Here is a 21763-nt window from a genome sequence, read left to right on the forward strand (position 1 = left end):
CCATGACGGTGTGGGAGTGTGCAATGCGCGGGGATCACGCGAATCGAGTCTTTGAGCGAGTCTGCCAGGCGGATTGGGCTTGTCCTCGCTGGAAGGCCCAGGGCGAACAAGAAATCGACCCAACGAAGCCGGCTCCTCACGAAGAGCAGTAGGCCGGGCCGTCGGGTCCTTCACATCCGGAGCACGCGAGGCTGACACGAGTAGCCGCGTGCGAGGCATCAATCGCGCGGTGTCTGGGGGGCGGAACAGAGACACTCTCCTGAGGACCCGCGTCAGCAGATGCACGCCCCAGCTCGTCGGGCACACCCGACACTCGGCCCCTGCGATATGGAGATGAAACAAACTCACATGGCGCGATAAACGGCTTAAGACGAGAGGGGTGTACAAACCAGCTCCGCTTACCAAACCGAATCTGGACACTTTGCGGCCGCACGACCCAAACCACATCAACCGGCCCTTTCCATGGTTGCAGCAATTTGGGAGATGTGCCCACCGGCACCTGCGGACAATGCAACCAGGCCCTGTTCCCCGGCGACCAATCGCACAAGGAAACACGGGCACCTTTGAGCCGCTCGCTGGCCAACTGTCAGGCCCGGGAGTTAACAATGGAATCTTTCCGCGCCTCGGAAAGTTTGGCAAGCGTGAACCGAACCGAATCAGAAATTTTGGACACCTTCGGGGCAGGTTCGGCTTGTAATTGCACATCGATGAGAGGATCATACTCCCTCCCATACATCAAAAAGAAGGGAGAGTAGCCGGTGGACGCGTGAGGGGTCATCCTATAAGCGTCGAGAACCGCAGGAATATGCAAATCCCAATCGACCTGTGACGCGCTGACCAAGTGACTCAACATGGAGGTCAGAGTCCGGTGTAGGTGCTCGACCATGCCATCCGTTTGTGGGTGCTACGGCGACGTGCGTACCTTTTTCGTCCCCAGCAAATCGCAAACCTGACGCAGCAGCTTGGACGAATTTGTTTTACCTTGATCCGTCAAGAGGCACTCGGGGGCACCCTTATCCAGAACATAGTAATTGAGGAACGCCTCAGTAATAGTCACAGCCAATTGATTCGGGAGCGGCCAGGCCATAGGCCAGCGTGATAAATATTCAACACCCAAGAGCAAGTACCTATTTCCATGCGCGGAAGCAGGAAACGGCCTGAGAATATCGAGGGCAACAATTTCATTTACACGCAACACCTGGATGAATTGTAGCGGAGGGCAACAGGATCTCGCTGGCGGCTTCCCCCGGGCACATTGCACGCAGCCCTTAAGCAGATCCTCGACGTCGGAGGCCATGGCCGGCCAATAAAAATCTAATTTAAGAGCTGCCAGTGTCTTCTGCACTCTGAGATGCAACAACAGTTTATGCACAGCCCAAACAACCTCACCACGCAGGGCGGTAGGGACAACAATAGCATAACAGCGCAATCCTCCATCCAATACATGACTAGCCCGCCCCGCAGGACAAACGAGGCAACACCTTAAGGAGCCATGCCATCGGCGTCTCCCTGAAACGCCATGGCAACTTAAGGAGGGACGCATCCTCCGCCTGCCGGAGTCCCCACACCTCGTAGTCCAACACCAAAATCGCATCCCGTGCGGCAGGGACATCGCCCGTCCCTCCCATCGTGTCCGCGGCGGATGCAACGAGAGGGGAGGGGGAGGTCGAGCCGGCCGGTAGACAACGACCAGAACCCGAAAAACATGCACACTACCCGCCCGCTGGCAATCGCGATAGGGCATCGGCGTTTGTATGGCAAGAACCCTTACATAACGTAACGTTGAATAAAAAATCCCTCAGGATTTCGAGCCAGTGTGACAATTGACCAGCGGGCTGATCCACACGCAGCGCGTACTGGAGCGCACCTCGAAATGTCTCCCGTACAAGTACGGCCGATATTGTTGCACAAAAACCACAACGGCCAATAGTTCCTTGCGCGTTAAGCAGTACCGCTGCTCGGCCGGAGACAGCACCCTGCTGCCATAGACGACCACGTGCTCCACGCCATTTACAACTTGGGATAACACCGCACCAATGCCGGTATTACTGGCGTCCGTGTTCAACACGAATGGCAACGAAAAGTCGGGATAACGCAGGGGAGGGGCGTTAACCAGCCCATCACGAATAGAGCGGAACGCAGCTTCCTCCTCCCCCCAATGAAGTTTTTGGCCCTTAGCTGTCAATGCGTGGAGAGGTTTTGCAATAGATGCGAACTCCGTGACAAATCGGCAATAGTAAGAGGCAAAGCCGATAAAACTGCACACCTCGCTGGCCGAGGTGGGGGTCGGCCATATCCGAATGCAAGCAGTTTTCTCCAGGTTTGTCGCGATTCCCGATTTGCTGACTATATGGCCCAAGTATCGAACCGATTTTTGGAGTAGGTGGCATTTTTGGTGCTTGAACTTCAGGTCGGCCGCACGCATCTTAACGAAAACAGCCCGCAGGCAATCCAAATGCTCATCGAACGTGCGACTGAAAACAATGACGTCATATAAATATATTAGGCACGAATCCCACTGGAGGCCCGCTAAATCCAACTCCATCAAATGCTGGAAGGTGGCCGGCGTGGAGTGGAGTCCCATCGGAAGCTGGTTAAACTCGAACAACCCTTGTGGTGTTCGATAAGCCGTCTTGGGCCTTGAAACCTTGTCAAGCGGCAGCTGTCAAAAGCCTGACAGAAGGTCAAGGGTGGAAAAAAACCGCGCGCTCACCAAAGCGTCCAACGAATCGTCCATACGTGGCAAGGGGTATGCATCCGCAACAGAAACCTTGTTACACTTGCAGAAATCAACACAAAACCGCAAACTGACATCGTGCTTCTTAACAAGTACGATAGGAGCACCTCATGGACTGGTGGATGGCGAGATGATATCTGCGGCCAACATCTCATCAACTGCCGCCCAAACGTGTTCCTTTTTGGCCGGGCTCAGGCGGTAAGGATTCTTTCTAGATTCGAAGCTTTCGTGACTGCAAGGATTCATACTATTTGGTTTTTTCGGTAAAGTCACGTAGGTTAAAAAAAATGAAAACAACTAAATTAAATCACAACGTTTCGGGCGCAATAAAAGCGTCCGTCATCAGGTGGGGACAAACACAGCGAAGACCGTTGCTGAGATATGTCAAAGAGATTGCTCTGACACGGGTTTATATAGCTGAGGAGGTTGGGGGGGGGGGGGGAAACGAGGGCAGGGTGGGTATGGGGGGAAGCGGGGGAGAGTGGAATCGGACACTACTACACGATTGGAAAGCTGCACCTCAAATTTACTAGTGATGTGCAAGGCTGGGAGTAAAATACTGGTGATGTGGATATGAATATAAACTGTAAGGCAGCTTATGGTTCAACTTGGTAAATAACATCCTTCCAATGAGTGCTCAATTTGAATCCATCTTCTCGGTTGAAGTTATGTCTATGTTTGTAAATCTGGATGGCCTTATGGAGAAACCTTTGGTGGTATCCAGACGGCTTGCAGAGCACCTTGGTCTCGGAAAAGATAATAATATCATGAGAACCCGCCTTAGCTGATCATTGCTTCAACACAGCGTGTCCGACCCAGCATTGAGGACTTGTATTAATGGTGCCTGGTCTCGGGACACCAGCGTCTGAGCCGCTACAAGTGACATCCCCCGACTAAGCTTATTTGAGGGACCCAACACAATACCATTCCCCACAGCGCGCGCATCAAGCGGTTTACGCAATCAAAGGTGCACCAATATTTGTGCACCGGGCGGAATCCGCACCGTTCAGTATGCAATCACTTGCACCGTGGCGTTAGCAGAACACATACGGATCGGAGATGGGAGAAATGACATACGCCGTCCAAACGGCAATTCCAAACAGCCCTTGTCAATACAAATCTTGAAAGCCATTTTGCCGAGTAAATCAGTCCCCAGTAAGCACGGAACAGCCAGGGCCATAGAAACCAAAACATGGCCCGACAATGTGACATTGGCAATGCGCAACTCAACAGTTATCCGACCGATTATCCTCAACGATCCACCGTTGGCGGTCAAACACGGAGCATCCACCGGCTGCAAAACCCAACACCGGGGGAGCAAAATATTGTGAATGAGGTCGGAAATAATGGTTGAAGATGCACCGGTGTCAGCTAGCATGTGAAATGCAACCCCCTCAATGAACTCAAGCACAGCCGATGACCCAACGGCCACCGCAACCACTCGATGTGCCAGCTCTGACCACCGATCCGGTCGGAGCGGCCGCTCGTCGCGAACACGCACTGACTCCCCCCAAAACCGCACACGACCCCGACACAAATCAGACCCCCCTGATGGGTGATGTGAACCCCAGGGCCAAGTGTGGGGTGCGCCGCAACTCGCCTTCGGGAACAGAGAGTCGTAGGAAGGCGGACATCCTGGGGGCCGCCGTCGAGGAACCCGGCAGCCTGATTGGACATGCCCCGGTAGGCCACAGTTGTAGCAGGTGACCCGTCCACTGCTGGACTGGGATGATGCAGACCTCGCCCACTGCCGGTCGTCCCGCCGCCGATCGCCGTCACCCCGAAGATTGCCGCTCCGCTGGTGCAGCGAGCACGCAGGAGCAGGCTCCTCGTTCACGTGGGCCCCGGGCTCCACCCATGACACAGAGTACACCACCAATACCCTGTCACATTGCAGGGTCTGCTGCGCTTGTATGCACCTGGCGATCTTGAGTGAAGACACCTCACCGTCCTTGGCGGGGAGCACGGTATGGAGGTCTTTGGCGAGTCCCAACATCTTCTCGAGGACCAAGACATCAAAGCCGTCGTCCAATTTTGGGAACGCGGCCTTCGCCAGCGCCAAGAGCGCACTTCGGTAGGCGAGAGCCGACTTACCATCCCCTTTTCGTCTTATGGCGAACTTCTGGTGGGTGTTCAGCGGAGGCTCGAAAACAGATGGCCATCTGGTCAAACGCCTGCATAAGGGTGGACCTCTCAGACGGCAGAATGGTGAGGAACGCCGCCAAGGCGTTATCGTCGAGGGTAGCGGGCAGCGCTTCCAGCGCGTCTGCCTCCGACCATCCCGCCAAGTCGGCATTTGTTAGAAATTGCCGCTTAAACGCCACCCAGTCGTCGCTGGCGGCAACAAATTCTTTAATGAAGGGCAGTCAACGGCGGAGCGACTGGACGTCAGTCGATGGTGGCAAAATGGCGCCCGCGAGTGTCGGCAGCGGCGATGGCGTTCCCGCCTTTTGTGAAATGACGGCCGAGTTGCCCCATCCGGACAAATCCGCCGCTCCCTCCTTCACCGTCGAGGGCAGGGACCACATCTCGACGAGGATCGAGGACGCCACTTGGAGGAGGTCAGCGAGACGGACGTGCGCGTCCCTGCCGAGCGCCTCCAACGAAGGCACGGCGCCGTGCACCCTGACTGCGCTCTGCTCTGCTGGCAGTGCCTCTGCTCCTTCCTCAGCGGAATCAGCTCCTCATCGTCTTCGTCATCCGACGCCCGTACACGAACTATGCGACGTGTAGACATGACTTGTCTACCGCTAGCTACAGCTTAGCAAGTTGGCCACTTCCAACACCAGTTGTAGTGAAGCCAACTGAGTCGCAGACATTGTCTTGGGAGCAACACTATTTATTACACGAACTCAACACACAACATAACGTAACCTACACTTGGGTGTTGAACGCCCATCTAGCCACGCTACGGCAGAACTAGACACGGTTTGCTATCCCGATCCGGACCACGATCTGGGTCCCGGACCACGTGGCTAGAGTCTTCTTCAACCTGACGTGGATCTTCTTCACCAAAAACCTGAAGAACACCGAGCCCCTCATGGGGCCCCCATTATATCGGCCTGGGCTGGGGCTGGCTCCGCCGCTCCCCCCGCCCACCTTCTAAATCTTTCGAGCTCTTTCCCGAAGGCTCCCGAGAGCTTCTTTATACCACGTGACCGCCCAGCGGCCCCCGTCCACCGGTGGCCCCTCTCAAATATCATCCGGTCACGTGTCGTCAGGTCAACCAGCGTATCATGCACCAACGTAACTCTGGCTGGCTGACACTCCCTCTGGCTCCCTCACCGGGAGCCCGCACCGCACACTGTACATGGTGCCTCCGTGCTCACCAGCGCTCACCCAATCCCCGCTAGGGCTGGTACTGCGCCCAGTAACCAGGTTGCACATAATGACAACATATTATCCGCCGTGGCTTCATAAGCCCGTCACACACAGTGACATTTACAGTCACTACAGATGTAACAGACACATTGCTCGAAGGGATGATGGGTGACGCATCAGACTGGTGATGGAGCGGTAGCCAATAAATGTGAATGGGCCCACAAGGAGGACCGCTGCAGAGGTGGAGCAATGAGGCAGATTCAGAAGTGTGATGGATTGCGGTGAAGCAGACGAATGAGGGTTGGTGATGGTGTCCCACAGGCTTTCATACAGCAGTGGCTAAACAATTCCCGAAGAAGAGGCTCAGATCATTGTACGGCTCTTCACTGCGACAATTGATGTACATTGAACTTCTTTCGCACTGTACGTAGCCAACCGTGCTGATCGGAGGTGAGCGGGGATGAGTTCTCCTTTGGCCACAGACGTTCTCAAAAATGTTAAGAGCATCCTTGCACGGACCCTTCATTAAAATTTCCCAATTTTTTTTATATTAATTTCGTTAAATGTAAGCGTGTAATGTAAAAGTAACTCTGAGGAATCTAAGCAAGATTTAGAGGTAATGCTTGAATCTGTGACGACACGCACAGACACATTATTTGGTGGCTGTGGGGCTGTGCAATGCGGTGCGCAGCAGAGAACAATGCAGAAAAATGAATTGCATTACTGTGCTTCTATGATCCCACGTCTATGCTCTCTACGCTTTACCAACTTGCATTGTCAAGCGTGGTGAAGTATGATCACATAACCCCCCTAGATCCCCCACCTATTAGTGGGTTATGGGAAAGGCTTTACATGTAAAAGTGATGTGTTCCTGCTAGGGTCAAGACCATGGAATCAATCAGTCACCTTTATTTATAACAAAATGAGAACCCAATGAGATCAATGTTTATTTTACAAGTGATACGTGGGGTAAAACACAAGGTAGGGAAAATCACAGTAGAAAATGCAGGTCAAGAAACAAAAACAAACGGCAACTAAAATGAACTGAGTGTACAGGCACACGATAATAATAATTACGTGCACTTAATTTAAATAAAGCAACACTATAAAAAATAATGGGCTTGAAAACAAAACTGAGTGCGAAAGTATCCATTAGACAATTCTAATTAATATTACTATCACACCCGAAATAATAAGTTGTAAATATATTTAAATAATTGGTATGACCTTTTTAATGGGGAGGGGGTGGAGGGACGGTACAGTAAATATGAAACAAATTTCAAACAAATGTCAATGTTGACTTAAAGCTTTCGTGACATGCTGGAATTCATATTCTTTGGGTCTTTCGGTAAAGTTACATAGAACAACATTTTTTTTGTTCAACGTGACTTTACAAATATCAATGTTGAGAATTTGAAAGGAGGGGATAGGGTTGATATTTTGTCAACATTTCTATACCATTTTCATCCGTGATGGTTAACTAAAGGCACGAACTCTGAGATGAGTGTGAAATCTCATGTGCAGTACCTGTGTGAAGGTTGGAGAACTGGAACCCACGATCTGGCAAACAGAATTGAGATATAAACACTGGGCCGTTGGCTGTCTCTGAAAGGCTGCCTGTGTTGTCATCGGGGGCTGTAGAGGTTGTACTGACTGGAGAGTCGTGCTCTGCTTTCACCGAACGAGGGCTTAGGCTTTCGGCCTCTGATTCGTCACTTTCGGGCTGTAAGTCTGTTGCACCGAAGAGAGGTGAAAAGGGCTCCATATCAAAGATGTCCGTTACTCCAGAGTCTGGAGATTTACTGCCAGTCTGAATAAAGAAACAGAGACACAGAAAGTAAGTGCACGACTTAGCTTGACTGCAATGCACCCGTTGACCGTCAGTATACATATAACGTTCAAATTGAACCACGTATGTGTGTGTTAAAATTATTTCGCACCGTACAGAGCCAACCACACTAATTGGAGGTGCAGGGTAAGAACAACGAACTAAACACAAAACGCGGTTTGCACAAAGCTATTTATATTTGACACATTTTCAAAAACATACAAATTCATATTTAATCATTAATATTATCGAAGCCAAAACAAAACAAATGGCACACAATTCAATGACTGGTAAATGTCAAACTGGCATGCTATTGATCAAATACTGTTATAAAGCAAAATACAAATGTCTTGTTTTTGAATATCCTTGTAAAATGAGCAATCGTCAGCACTATGGTGGCCACTACCTTTTGAGGGTGTCAGGGTGGCGAGATGTTCACTACCTCGCCTGGTATACAGTAGGTCATGGGTTTGATCTCGACCGCGACGCCTGCATATTTGGAGTTTGCATGTTCTCCCCATGCTCGTGTGTATTTTTCTCCGTGTCCTCCGGTTTTTCCTCTCCACATTTAGAAACATGCGTTTACATTATTTTTCTTCTATACATTTCCACGTGAAAAAAATAGTTTTGTTATCATTTGTGGCCAAGTCGCTTTTGAAAAAGAGCTATATAGCTCAGTGGGCTTTATCTAGTAAAATAAAAATAGTAAATAGCAAACAGTTCTATAACGTTTGTTGATTGATGGTCACGATGTCAGTCCCAAACGGGAGGTCAGAAACCATGGTGTTCAGTTTGACTAGTAATTATACTTTGAGGCACATATATCTGAGGTGGTTAAAATGTCATTTTTTCACCTTAGAAATATTACCAGAATGCATCGCTTCCTGTCACCTGCTGACTTGGAGAGACCGGTCCATGCTTTTGTGTTATCCCGACTCGACCACTGCAACGCCTTACTGGTTGGGATACCGAACAAAGTACTGGACAGACACCAGCTTTTTCAAAATGCATTGCACAATGGAATCCTAGGACGGAATGTGCATCATACATTTGAGTTATTATTATTATAATGTCGCTCTATTCAAGCTCACATGAAGGCTACATTAGGCCTGGGATGCAATGTCAAAGCTGTAGCTCTAGGTTTCTTAAATCACTGTGTCCTAGAGCATAGTCATGGTTGTTCTTGACTCCACCTCTACAAGCTCCCATCACTGCCTTGTATAGTTCACGAGGTGCATTCTCTCTGTGTGTTCCACCCGTTGAGTGCTGTCTAGGGCGCCTACAGGGGGAACGAAGAGGGTCGAGAGCTCCGTGTTTGGCAGGGTGAGGCAAGGCTGCAGCAGCAGGGAGTTTGGTCGTTTTGTTTCCACACTTCTCTCGAGCCCGCTCTGCAGGTGACACACCTCTTCTTGGCTCTTAGTGTCCTACACACACACACCATCATTGCAGTAAATAAACAAATACTGCATTCGTCAGCATTATAAATTGCCGTTCATGTCAAAGAACCACTGAATTATATCGATGCAGTAATCTTGCTGGTTTCATAGCTTACGAAAGCCTGCAATAACATTAATTCAAGGAAATAATGGAGCCATTTATACGTGTTAAATATATATTTTTTATTTTGGTACGTCTCATTAAGGTTACTGGTTTGTAATAAAACACAAAAAAAACACGTTTTAAACGAGATGCTAAAATTATTGTTATAATGAAACTGCATACCTGTGTACTCTTAAACATGTCTTTCAATTCCTGAACCTGCTTCTTCAGCTGCCCATTCTCAGTCTCCAGGTTGACCACCTGCAATAAAAAAAACACTGAAGATAATTAAGAATCATGCAGAATCACCAGGAATCACTCGCTCTTTTTAGAGGCCCAGTCAACAATTACAAGTGTCTCCCTGTCGTCCAAATTAGCACGACGATAGCACTAATTTCCAATGGCAGTCCTGAACCAGTGGTGGAAATTCCACATTACCCATGGAGGGGTGATAGTCTATCGACAGGACAATGACCGTTGACTTCCAATGGTGGTACTCGTTTCATGGACACTGGAGGGATGATGGGCTGAACTTACCCCTGACCAGAATATAAACTGAAGTTTTCGTTTTGAGATCAGCACTGTAACCACAATAAAACGCTTCTGGGTTATGTTGGCAGCACTTCGTTTAAATGAACTATTGCTTAATCTATGCTGCTATGAACATATCTGTCATTAAAGCGACTAATGATTGGTTGAGGGACTGATATTCTGCAACAACAACAATGAAAGAGAAACTAAATAAGCATTATTTTAGCATTTTAATGGAACGTTATCTATTTTGGCCCTTTAATCTATATATATATTTTTTAAAATAGGTCAATTTAGTCCAATGTCAAGATAAATTTAATGAAACATTTTTTTTATCCCCTTCTCTGGCTTATGAAAATATATACAAACCAGATAATTAAATAAGCTGTTTAGTAATTAAGCTTCCTTTGATTCCGTACAAATCCAATTCCCAAGTATATCGTTCGTCATTCATAAGTAATACACATGTCAATCATTGCATGTCTATGGCAGCAGGTAAAAAAATGGGTGAGAAATGGGTTTCATTATTTTTATGAAGCAGTCGTGACATTAATTATTTGATCAACATATATGGATGGCAATTGAGTAATATCAACCACTAACGTTGAATAACTGTCCTACGTTTACATGCTTTGATATATATTCCAGATATGTCCCTCCATCAAATAATCTTAATTTTATTATGCATAATTGTTTATCTCACATTCATCTTGAATAATATTTCAACGCTTCTTCAGTAAGTTATTTCGTATTTTTTGTAATTAATTTCCATTTGTTGCAATCACCCCCATAATAATGTTATATATATTTTATTATTTTATTGTTTCACTTCAACGTGACTTTACCGAAAGAACCAAGAATATGAATCACTGCAGTCACGAAAGCTTTAAATCAAAATTTAACGTATGAAATAGTTTTATAATTTCTCCATTTATGTCAGTGCATTCATGCCGAGAATTTGTTGTTTGTAAAACTTCGTCAAATGTCCCTGTGAATAACTTTAGTGAGAGGTTATCTTCTTGCCAGGCTCCCCTTTTGTGAAATGTTGTTGCTTTCTTCATGCAACGTCAGTGTAGCTGTTCCATTCGTGTGCATGGTTTTTTCATTTATGAATATATATATATTTTACGTAGGCCTCGAATTGTAATCATCAGTATCCACTGAGTGAATTTCCTTTTTGCAGTCCACAAAGGCTATAGCCACGATGGTATTTGATATTCATTCGTCTTTTCCCAAAATCGAATTGATAGCATGTATGTCGTCAATTGTAGAACAAAACAATATTTTACTAAATCCGACTGGCTAATGTAAATATTTACACAAATATATAGATATTGATTAAAGACGCTTGTGAGAGCAGGTCAGAGTGCTTTTGGAAAACTGAATTTGATCATGAAAAGCAATACACCAGTGTTCCGAAAAAAGGGCGTTTTCAGACATCGCATATTACCTGCTATGGCATATGGATCGTAAAACAGAGACACTGACAAATAATATTTAACAAAAGCTGAAAATATAACAGTCTGCCTCAGCAGCAGACCATGCTTTCCCACCTGATGACGGACGCTTGTGTTGCACCCGAAAGGTCGTGATTTATTTTATTTTATACCTACGTGACTTTACCGAAAGAACCAAAGAGTATATAAGGATAGGGTTTTCCCTTTTTTTCGGGCAACAAAACTGGAACCTTTTTACGAGGAATCATGTTTGCATTAACCACAATACTTGTGGTCAGAATGCAAAAAAACCCACACTCTGATAATACAGTGAGGGAAAAAGTATTTGATCCCCTGCTGATTTTGTACGTTTGCCCACTGACAAAAAAATGATTAATGTATAATTTTAATGGTAGGTTTATTTGAATAGTGAGAGACAGAATAACAACAAGAAAATCCAGAAAAACGCATGTCAAAAATGTTATAAATTGATTTGCATTTTAATGAGTGAAATAAGTATTTGACCCCCTCTCAATCAGACCGATTTCTGGCTCCCAGGTGTCTTTTATACAGGTAACGAGCTGAGATTAGGAGCACACTCTTAAAAGGAGTGCTTCTAATCTCAGCTTGTTACCTGTATAAAAGGCACCTGTCCACAGAAGCAATCAATCAATCAGATTTCAAACTCTCCACCATGGCCAAGACCAAAAAGCTCTCCAAGGATGTCAGGGACAAGATTGTAGACCTACACAAGGCTGAATGGGCTACAAGACCATTGCCAAGCAGCTTGGTGAGAAGGTGACAACAGTTGGTGCGATTATTCGCAAATGGAAGAAACACAAAAGAACTGTCAATCTCCCTCGGCCTGGGGCTCCATGCAAGATCTCACCTCGTGGAGTTGCAATGATCATGAGAAAGGTGAGGAATCAGCCCAGAACTACACGGGAGGATCTTGTCAATGATCTCAAGGCAGCTGGGACCATAGTCACCAAGAAAACAATTGGTAACACACTATGCCGTGAAGGACTGAAATCCTGCAGAGCCTGCAAGGTCCCTCTGCTCAAGAAAGCACATATACATGCCCGTCTGAAGTTTGCCAATGAACATCTGAATGATTCAGAGGACAACTGGGTGGAAGTGTTGTGGTCAGATGAAACCAAAATGGAGCTCTTTGGCATCAACTCAACTCGCCGTGTTTGGAGGAGGAGGAATGCTGCCTATGACCCCAAGAACACCTTCAAACATGGAGGTGGAAACATTATGCTTTGGGGGTGTTTTTCTGCTGAGGGGACAGGACAACTTCACCGCATCAAAGGGACGATGGACGGGGCCATGTACCGTCAAATCTTGGTTGAGAACCTCCTTCCCTCAGCCAGGGCATTGAAAATGGGTCGTGAATGGGTATTCCAGCATGACAATGACCCAAAACACACGGCCAAGGCAACAAAGGAGTGGCTCAAGAAGAAGCACATTAAGGTCCTGGAGTGGCCTAGCCAGTCTCCAGACCTTAATCCCATAGAAAATCTGTGGAGGCAGCTGAAGGTTCGAGTTGCAAAACGTCAGCCTCGAAACCTTAATGACTTGGAGAAGATCTGCAAAGAGGAGTGGGACAAAATCCCTCCTGAGATGTGTGCAAACCTGGTGGCCAACTACAAGAAACGTCTGACCTCTGTGATTGCCAACAAGGGTTTTGCCACCAAGTACTAAGTCATGTTTTGCAGAGGGGTCAAATACTTATTTCCCTCATTAAAATGCAAATCAATTCATAACATTTTTAACATGCTTTTTTATTATTATTTTGTTGTTATTATTCTGTCTCTCACTGTTCAAATAAACCTAGCATTAAAATTATAGACTGATAATTTCTTTTTCAGTGGGCAAACCTACAAAATCAGCAGGGGATCAAATACTTTTTTACCTCACTGTATATACATTGTCCTTGAAAGTGATTGGTCCACACCAGAGACAGCTTTCTTTTTGAACCTCGTCTCAAACAGTGCACAAAAGAAAGCTGTCTCTGGTGTGGACAAATCAGTTTTAAGGACAATGCATATATTATCAGTGTGTTTTTTGTTTGCATTTTGACCACAAGTATCGTGGTTCATGCAGACATGATTACTCGTGAAACGGTTTCAGTTTTGTTGCCAGAAAAAAGGGGAAAACCCCTATTATTATATTTTGGTACTGGCAAAGGAGGTCTCATGATGGAAAAAGCTGAAAAGTGTGCAAATAAGCACGGAGAGGTGAATGTTCTGGATTACACGAAGAGATAACAGGAGGGACATATAGATTTGAACATATGCAAATTAGAGACATCATAATGACTGTGAGAAAGAAAACAAATGACCCTGGGGTGGGAGACGTCGCACGAAGGGATGATGGCCATTGCTCGAGACTAAGGATGACGTGTCAAGCCAAAGTGGAGCACACGCCGGAGCGGACGACCACCACGGAGTTGGCGTGATACGCTCAGCTCGTGCGAAGAAGCTAGATCAGGGGTCGGCAACCTTTAAAAATAAGAGGATACAATTTTTTTGCTTTGACCAAAATAGTTATCGAACCGCATCACACGCAGAGCTACTTCTACACATACAAAAACACAGCAGGTATACAGCAGATGACAGACCAATTCTGACTTTAAAAAAAATAGGTGATTAAATAAACTGTGTCAAATCATTGTTTTCTTCCCTTATTCATTCTTTAACAATACAGTTTGACTGTTGTACATTTTGTTGTCACTAAGACATGCCACAGTGACCCATTCCCTGCCATATTTAACACGTTATTTTTACGTTAAATTACCTTTAACATTTAACTTTTTTTGTACCAGCTGCCTGCAAGCCAAAGAGCCGCAAGTAGCTCCCGAGAAGCAGTTTGCTGATCCCTGAGCTTGATGACTCACAAGACCATTAGTGATGGCGACGACTGTGTGAGGCCTTTATCTTGAAGTGTGTAGATCATGGCCAACGGTGATGATGAATCCGATCATGAGATTGCCAAGACTTGTGAAACTTCTCATCCTTAACTTATCATCCTCAACCCTGACATGTATGGGCAGTACATATGCACATGTTGTATACTGTATACAATTTAATAGAGTACATAGCACATGATACATTTTGAGTTGGCCTTTAACGTATCAATTTTAGTTTTAACAGTTTAATTTATCTAAGCCTATGTATGCCTGGCACAAAGACTTGGATAATTGTGAACTTATGCATGGTCCAAAGCATGCTAGCTCGTGGTTTCCATTAAAGGAGACCACAGCTATGCACTGTATTTGGGTCTCCATGTGTGTGTGCAAGCACATGTGTGCATATGCATCCACGTGTGCGCACATGTGCCATTAAAACGTTAAGTACATGGCACTGGGCACACGTACTTGCGTTCACATCTTTGTGTGAGAGCATATGTTACAATACGTGCATGTGAGAGTAGTATAGCGCTTAGGGTGCTTCGCTGCCAAACTGGTGATCCGATTTGGATTCCCGCTTACGGTCAACAGCAGTGACGATTGTCTGAACTGGTTATGGGCCTCGCCGAGGTCGACCGAGCCTCAAGTGAGTACTTGGTGCGATGTTTATAGGTAGACAAAGGCGCCAATCGTGGTGTTGGCCACCCAGCCCCTCGCGTGTCGCGCAGGGTTCTCACTCACAGCAATTGCTCCAACAGTCTGTTCAGGCTATATGGGGGATCTTTGGCTTTATGTCTGCAGATATGTGCATCTGTGTTTTTGTAATCGCCTGTATTCGTTCTGAGCATGTCATACCCGCTGGCACAATGACGCCATCTGCTTTCGGAACTCTGCATCTCGGGCCCCAGAGTCGACGTACTGCCGATACGCCACCTCAAACGCCTGCCCGATTGTCAACGCAATCTCCTTTGCCTGATCAAAGACAGCAGATGAGATTATCGATCGACATGATGTTGAACATTACGGGAAGACTTCTCAAAACAACGAATGAGATTCTTAATAATTATGCAATGTGTGGATCAAGTGGTTGCGATCACAAACATGTGATCAGCATGCGATCAGCATGTTTGTGGTGATGATGGAAGTGGTGACCATTTAATGCTTCAACTCCAACCGTATGGCTCCAACCGTATGTTCAGAGCTTTATTTTGAATGACAGGGGAAGTAGGGATTAAGCACGTACAGTATTTGCAGTCATAGGGATGCGTAGGGGACCATTCATGGAATAATTACACTATGTAACACAATTTTTGTTCCTGGGTAGTAAGTGTTATTTCGTAATTGCTTATGTCTAAAACGCATAGAAAATGGCTATTATTCCCCACAAACTTTGCTTTTGTGACCAGGACAGTGATATTTTGAAATTTACCTATTTTCAATGAAAAAAACGGGCAAATTTGTGTCTTTTCGTTCACATAAAGTCAGAAAAAACCCAAAATGAATCAAAATGAACATGTATTTATACTAAAGTAATACAAAAATGACTACAAAAGATTTAGTAGTTTTTCGAGATTTACGATGATACTGTAAATCACTTTCATGAATCAGCCCCCAAATGTAGTCTCCCATCATGTTCTCGTTATACTGTCCTTGGTAGCGGCGTTCAAAGTCCAGTATATCCTGGTGGAAGCGCTCGCCTTGCTCCTCCAAGTACGCTCCCATGTTCTTCTTGAAGTTATCAAGATGAACATCGAGGATTTGGACTTTGAGGGACATCCTACAGCCCATTGTGCCATAGTTCTTCACCAGAGTCTCAATCAGCTCCACATAGTTTTCGACCTTGTGATTGCCTAGGAAGCCACAAACCACTGCGACAAAGCTGTTACAAGCCGCTTTCTCCTTGCTATTAGCTACTTGGGGAATTCATTACACTCCAGGATCTTCTTTATCTGTGGTCCGACGAAGACACCGGGTTTGACTTTTTCCTCAGACAGCTTAGGGAAGAAGTCTTGAAGGTACTTGAAGGCTGCCGAATCCTTATCAAAAGCTCTGACAAATTGTTTCATAAGGTCCAATTTGATGTCCACCAGTGGCTCCCACTTGACGTTGTTCCTCCCCACAGAGAACTTGGTCCGCTGTGGCCAGTCCCGCCTGTGGTAGTGCACCTTGGTGTCCCTGCTGTCCCAAAGGCAAAGATAGCAGGGAAACTTGGTAAACCGCCTTGGAGACCCATCAGGAATGCCACCATTCTGAAGTCTCTGATGACCTTCCAGCCATACTCATCATACTTCAAGGCGTCCAGCAAGGTCTTGATGCTGTTGTAATCCTCTTTGAGGTGTATTGAGTGAGTCAGGGAAAGAGACGGGTACTTGTTACCATTATGGAGCAGCACGGCTTTGAGGTTCGTGAATGAGCTGTCAATGAAGAGGTGCCACTCATTCTGGTTACAGGCTATTCCGATTGCCTCGAATAGACTGGTCGCATTGTGGCAGAAGCAGAGCCCATCATGATAGTTGAAGAAGTTGCAAAAAGGTTGGTGACGCTTCCTCTGATATGCGACTTGCACACTTTCATCCAACAAGTTCGACTGCTTGAGACTCGACGTCAAAAGCTCGGCATTGAACTTGGTGAGACCAAGATCTCTGATAAAGTCGTTGGGTCTTTTTGGTTGTAGTATGGGTTTCTCTCCTCAGCTCCACCTCTGAAATTGTCATCTGGATCTACAACGTCTTCCTCGCTCTCTGACTTGCTGCTCTCTTCTAAAGACGGCTGCTCTCTCTCCGGAGGAGTGGAGCTCATGGCAGTGTGGCACCAGGGCGATGGATGAAGGAAGGTCTGGATACGTGATAGCAGGTGCATTCTTGCCAGTCCGTCGTTTGGAAGGGTCCACCATGCAGAAGTAGCAATTGCTTGAGTGGTCAGTGGGTTCCCGCCAAATTGTTGGGATAGCAAACTTCATGGCTCCCTTTTCCCCTCTATCATCCTAAATTTTTATTTTTTATTTCACCCATGACTAATGTGTAAGAGAATCTCGCAACATTTTTCATATGATATATTTTTCAATAACATTGAAAATTGTAAAACATTTAAAAATGAAAAACGTTTACAATGATTTTATAAAAATGGTATAACATAAAATTCTGAGCAACAATTGTACATCTTACCTTTCAGAGTTTTTTTTTGCATTGCTCGCAGGTGAAATGAGGTCCCCAGGGTTTGTATTGATCCCCGACAGGTATGCCGATATATGCCTTGTAGGCCTCACACATCTTAGCAGATTTTTCCACAGAGTACTTTTTCGCTCTTGTCTTGATAAATTGGCTGCAGACATAGCAGAGTGCGTCTGCCGGATGCTTGCAGCCTCTTGATGCCATCTCAGAAAAATGCAGATATATATCCACTTAGGCAGCTGGAACTAAACTGAACTGGTGGGCTTAAGGCTGGAAAGTTCTAGAATGTTCCATTAGTTACTCCAAGTTTACTAAGCACTAAATCTATCTGGAATGTTCTGGAAAATCGGTAAATTTCAAAATATCACTGTCCTGGTCACAAAAGAAAAGTTTGTGGGGAATAATAGCCATTTTCTGTACTTTTGAGACATAAGCAATTAGGTAATAACACTTACTACGCAGGAACAATTTTTTTTGTTACACAGTATTATTAATGACAAGTTGATATTTGAAAGAGGTGTGCTCAGTGCATGCCAAAAATGTTTAACAAACACCAAAAATCAAACAGGATTCATGTTTGCCATGTATTATTAGATTCCTGAGTGAAGGCAGTTCAGTTTTATCTCGATGTTGCTATTTCACCCTTTGGGAAATATTTTTGTTACACTTTATACAGTTGCTACCATGTTTCTGTGTCACTCTGAGTATATATCTCATTGCCTTTGCACTCATAGAAGGCAAAAGAGAAGAATAGTGCACTGATATTTTCATGTTCAGTTGTGCAACACCGGCACAACAATGTATGTGGTACCTCGCAGCCAATGTGAAAAAAAAATATGTTGAATGCACCAGGGGAATGCTCCATTTACTATGCCATGTTTGGCAAAATTGCACTGACATGTACTGCACAATTGTTAAAAGTATTCTACCTATTGAAAATACCTTCATATAAATACAAAATCTCAATTGCAACATTTGTCAAAAAAAGTTTACGATATAGTGAGAGCCCATCTTTCAAGGGAAGGGCAGCACCTGTGGTCCTACGAATCCAGTAACCTATGTTTAATTCTTGGCATTAACAATCAATCTTTATTTTACGTGCCAATATGGCCCTCTATAAAGTAGGCATCAGTGCATATTACAACAGAATGGGAACGGTACAGGGGGCACGGAGCAACAGGAATGAAAAGCAAAACCCGTCATGCCCGAAGCGGCTGACACCGACTGAGCAAAGTAAATTACAACCGCGCGCAAAATAAAGTGCAACCGTTCGCAACGAGTCGCGTAAGAAAGTGAAATGGTAAATACAAATAAAACCAATTAATTAAAAGTAAAGAGACAGTTTTTTTTATTTTAAATCTTAGCTAACATCAGTGGCGAGTGATATCTGAACCAGTCCTGGGCCCCCTTAAGTGTGGTGAAGCATGGTCAAAAAATCCCCATGACTGTGTATAGAGTGAGGGAATAAAAGTATTTGATCCCCTGCTGATTTTGTACGTTTGCCCACTGACAAAGAAATGATCAGTCTATAATTTTAATGGTAGGTTTATTTGAACAGTGAGAGACAGAATAACAACAAAATCCAGAAAAACGCATGTCAAAAATGTTATAAATTGATTTGAATTTTAATGAGGGAAATAAATATTTGACCCCTCTGCAAAACATGACTTAGTACTTGGTGGCAAAAACCCTTGTTGGCAATCACAGAGGTCAGACGTTTCTTGTAGTTGGCCACCAGGTTTGCACACATCTCAGGAGGGATTTTGTCCCACTCCTCTTTGCAGATCTTCTCCAAGTCATTAAGGCTTCGAGGCTGACATTTGGCAAATCGAACCTTCAGCTCCCTCCACAGATTTTAAATGGGATTAAGGTCTGGAGACTGGCTAGGCCACTCCAGGACCTTAATGTGCTTCTTCTTGAGCCACTCCTTTGTTGCCTTGGCCGTGTGTTTTGGATCATTGTCATGCTAGAATACCCATCCACGACCCATTTTCAATGTCCTGGCTGAGGGAAGGAGGTTCTCACCCAAGATTTGACGGTACATGGCCCCGTCCATCGTCCCTTAGATGCGGTGAAGTTGTCCTGTCCCCTTAGCAGAAAAACACTCCCAAAGCATAATGTTTCCACCTCCATGTTTGAAGGTGGGGATGGTGTTCTTGGGATCATAGGCAGCATTCCACCTCCTCCAAACACGGCGAGTTGAGTTGATGCCAAAGAGCTCCATTATGGTCTCATCTGACCACAACACTTTCACCTAGTTGTCCTCTGAATCATTCAGATGTTCATTGGCAAACTTCAGACGGGCATGTATATGTGCTTTCTTGAGCAGGGGGACCTTGCGGGCTCTGCAGGATTTCAGTTCTTCATGGCATAGTGTGTTACCAATTGTTTTATTGGTGACTATGGTCCCAGCTGCCTTGAGATCATTGACAAGATCCTCCCGTGTAGTTCTGGGCTGATTCCTCACCGTTCTCATGATCATTGCAACTCCACGAGGTGAGATCTTGCATGGAGCCCCAGGCCGAGAGATATTGATAGTTTTTTTGTGTTTCTTCAATTTGCGAATAATCGCACCAACTGTTGTCACCTTCTCACCAAGCTGCTTGGCAATGGTCTTGTAGCCCATTCAGCCTTGTGTAGGTCTACAATCTTGTCCCTGACATCCTTGGAGAGCTCTTTGGTCTTGGCCATGGTGGAGAGTTTGGAATCTGATTGATTGATTGCTTCTGTGGACAGGTGTCTTTTATACAGGTAACAAGCTGAGATTCGGAGCACTCCCTTTAAGAGTGTGCTCCTAATCTCAGCTCGTTACCTGTATAAAAGACACCTGGGAGCCAGAAATCTTTCTGATTGAGAGGGGGTCAAATACTTATTTCCCTCATTAAAATGCAAATCAATTTATAACATTTTTGACGTGCGTTTTTCTGGATTTTGTTGTTATTCTGTCTCTCACTGTTCAAATAAACCTACCATTAAAATTATAGACTGATCATTTCTTTGTCAGTGGGCAAACGTACAAAATCAGCAGGGGATCAAATACTTTTTTCCCTCACTGCATATATATAAATACGAGGTCTACCTCCGATATATAATACATAATGGTTTAATTTAAAACTATTTCCATTTTAATTTTATTTTACCCGGTAAGGCCGACTGAGCTATCGAGATATTTTTCAGGAGCGACCTGGCCACAAATGATAGCTCAATGAAGTGGATCATTACGTGGAAATGGAGAGCAAATGAATACGTTAAACGCATGTTTCTAAATGTGGAGGGGAACACCGCAGTACCTGGAGAAAAATCCACACAAGCACGAGCAGAGCATGCCAACTACAAATATACAGGCCTTAGGGTCGGGATCGACCCCACAACCTCTGATGTTCTTTATTTGTAAGCATTTTACTGCAAAAGATTTTCATTTTAATAATACAATTGAAACATGCTATTAATGTATACAGTACAACAATAACATATACAATTATTAAAATGCTAATATTTAAAATTGAAAACTAAAGTAGGCGAAGTCATTCTATTGAAAGTGTTGGCTTATACTATTTATTTTAACACATAGGCTTTCGCGATCAATATCATCCATAATAGTTTTTTTTGGGGTTAGATCGCGTAAATATATAAATTATACATCAGATCTGATTTGGCTGTCGCCTGATGAAGCTAGTTGTAATTTCTGGCGAAACATCGTACTCAGATTGTAAATATTGTGGCTTTGCTCTCCAACACACTGGTGTGCTGCTGTACTAGTGACGAATTGGCCACGTTCTGTTTACGTGACAAACCTTACTAATTGGATGTGTCGGGTGGCGGCGAGTTAACGACATATTTATATATTTACGCGCTCAAACAAAAAAAACATGTATTATGGATTATATTATTCATTAATATAAAAACTATTCTAGTGAAATAAAGACTTGAGGTATTATTTACCATTGAATACACGTTCCACATATATTTCAAAATGTAATTGTTGATCCAAGTTGGAAGAATGACACTCAATCACAATATCACTTCATTATAAGAATAGCTGTTTGAAAAAAAAATAGCCCTCGTCAAAGCAACGAACAAAAGACTGGTGATGAGTGAAGAGTATTTTGGTCTACTTGATCTCCTTTCGATGGTCATGACTACTCTGATGTTGCCCCAAAGAGCCACAGGCAATAAAAAAAAAACATTATTTAATATTATGTCAAAGCGAAGTAAATATAGCAAAGGCTAAAGAGCCAATTCATAGACTTGAAGATTGTTAAATTAACTGTTATCTATGGCCTTTAC

The 21763-nt window shown here is 44.9% G+C and overlaps 1 protein-coding gene across 8 annotated transcripts in view; it reads right to left on the reverse strand.

Annotated features, from left to right (window-relative positions):
• Positions 1–21763, reverse strand: part of LOC116944905 (PTB domain-containing engulfment adapter protein 1-like) — an 84435-nt gene that overhangs the window by 5022 nt on the left and 57650 nt on the right. For 6 of the 8 annotated variants that reach the window (XM_076071567.1, XM_076071576.1, XM_032958830.2 and 3 more), the window contains 4 exons: positions 15162–15278; positions 9609–9686; positions 9170–9310; positions 7586–7868 (listed from right to left, as the gene is read on the reverse strand). In XM_076071567.1, the coding sequence (XP_075927682.1) occupies positions 7586–7868; positions 9170–9310; positions 9609–9686; positions 15162–15278 (619 nt within the window). The remainder of the gene's footprint in view (positions 1–7585; positions 7869–9169; positions 9311–9608; positions 9687–15161; positions 15279–21763) is intronic. The other 2 variants (XM_076071577.1, XM_076071575.1) reach the window with 2 other exon arrangements.

This window comes from Petromyzon marinus, chromosome 2 (assembly GCF_048934315.1).
Source record: "Petromyzon marinus isolate PM22_M1 ecotype Great Lakes invasive population chromosome 2, UKy_Petmar_22M1.pri1.0, whole genome shotgun sequence".
Lineage (NCBI taxonomy): Eukaryota > Metazoa > Chordata > Hyperoartia > Petromyzontiformes > Petromyzontidae > Petromyzon > Petromyzon marinus.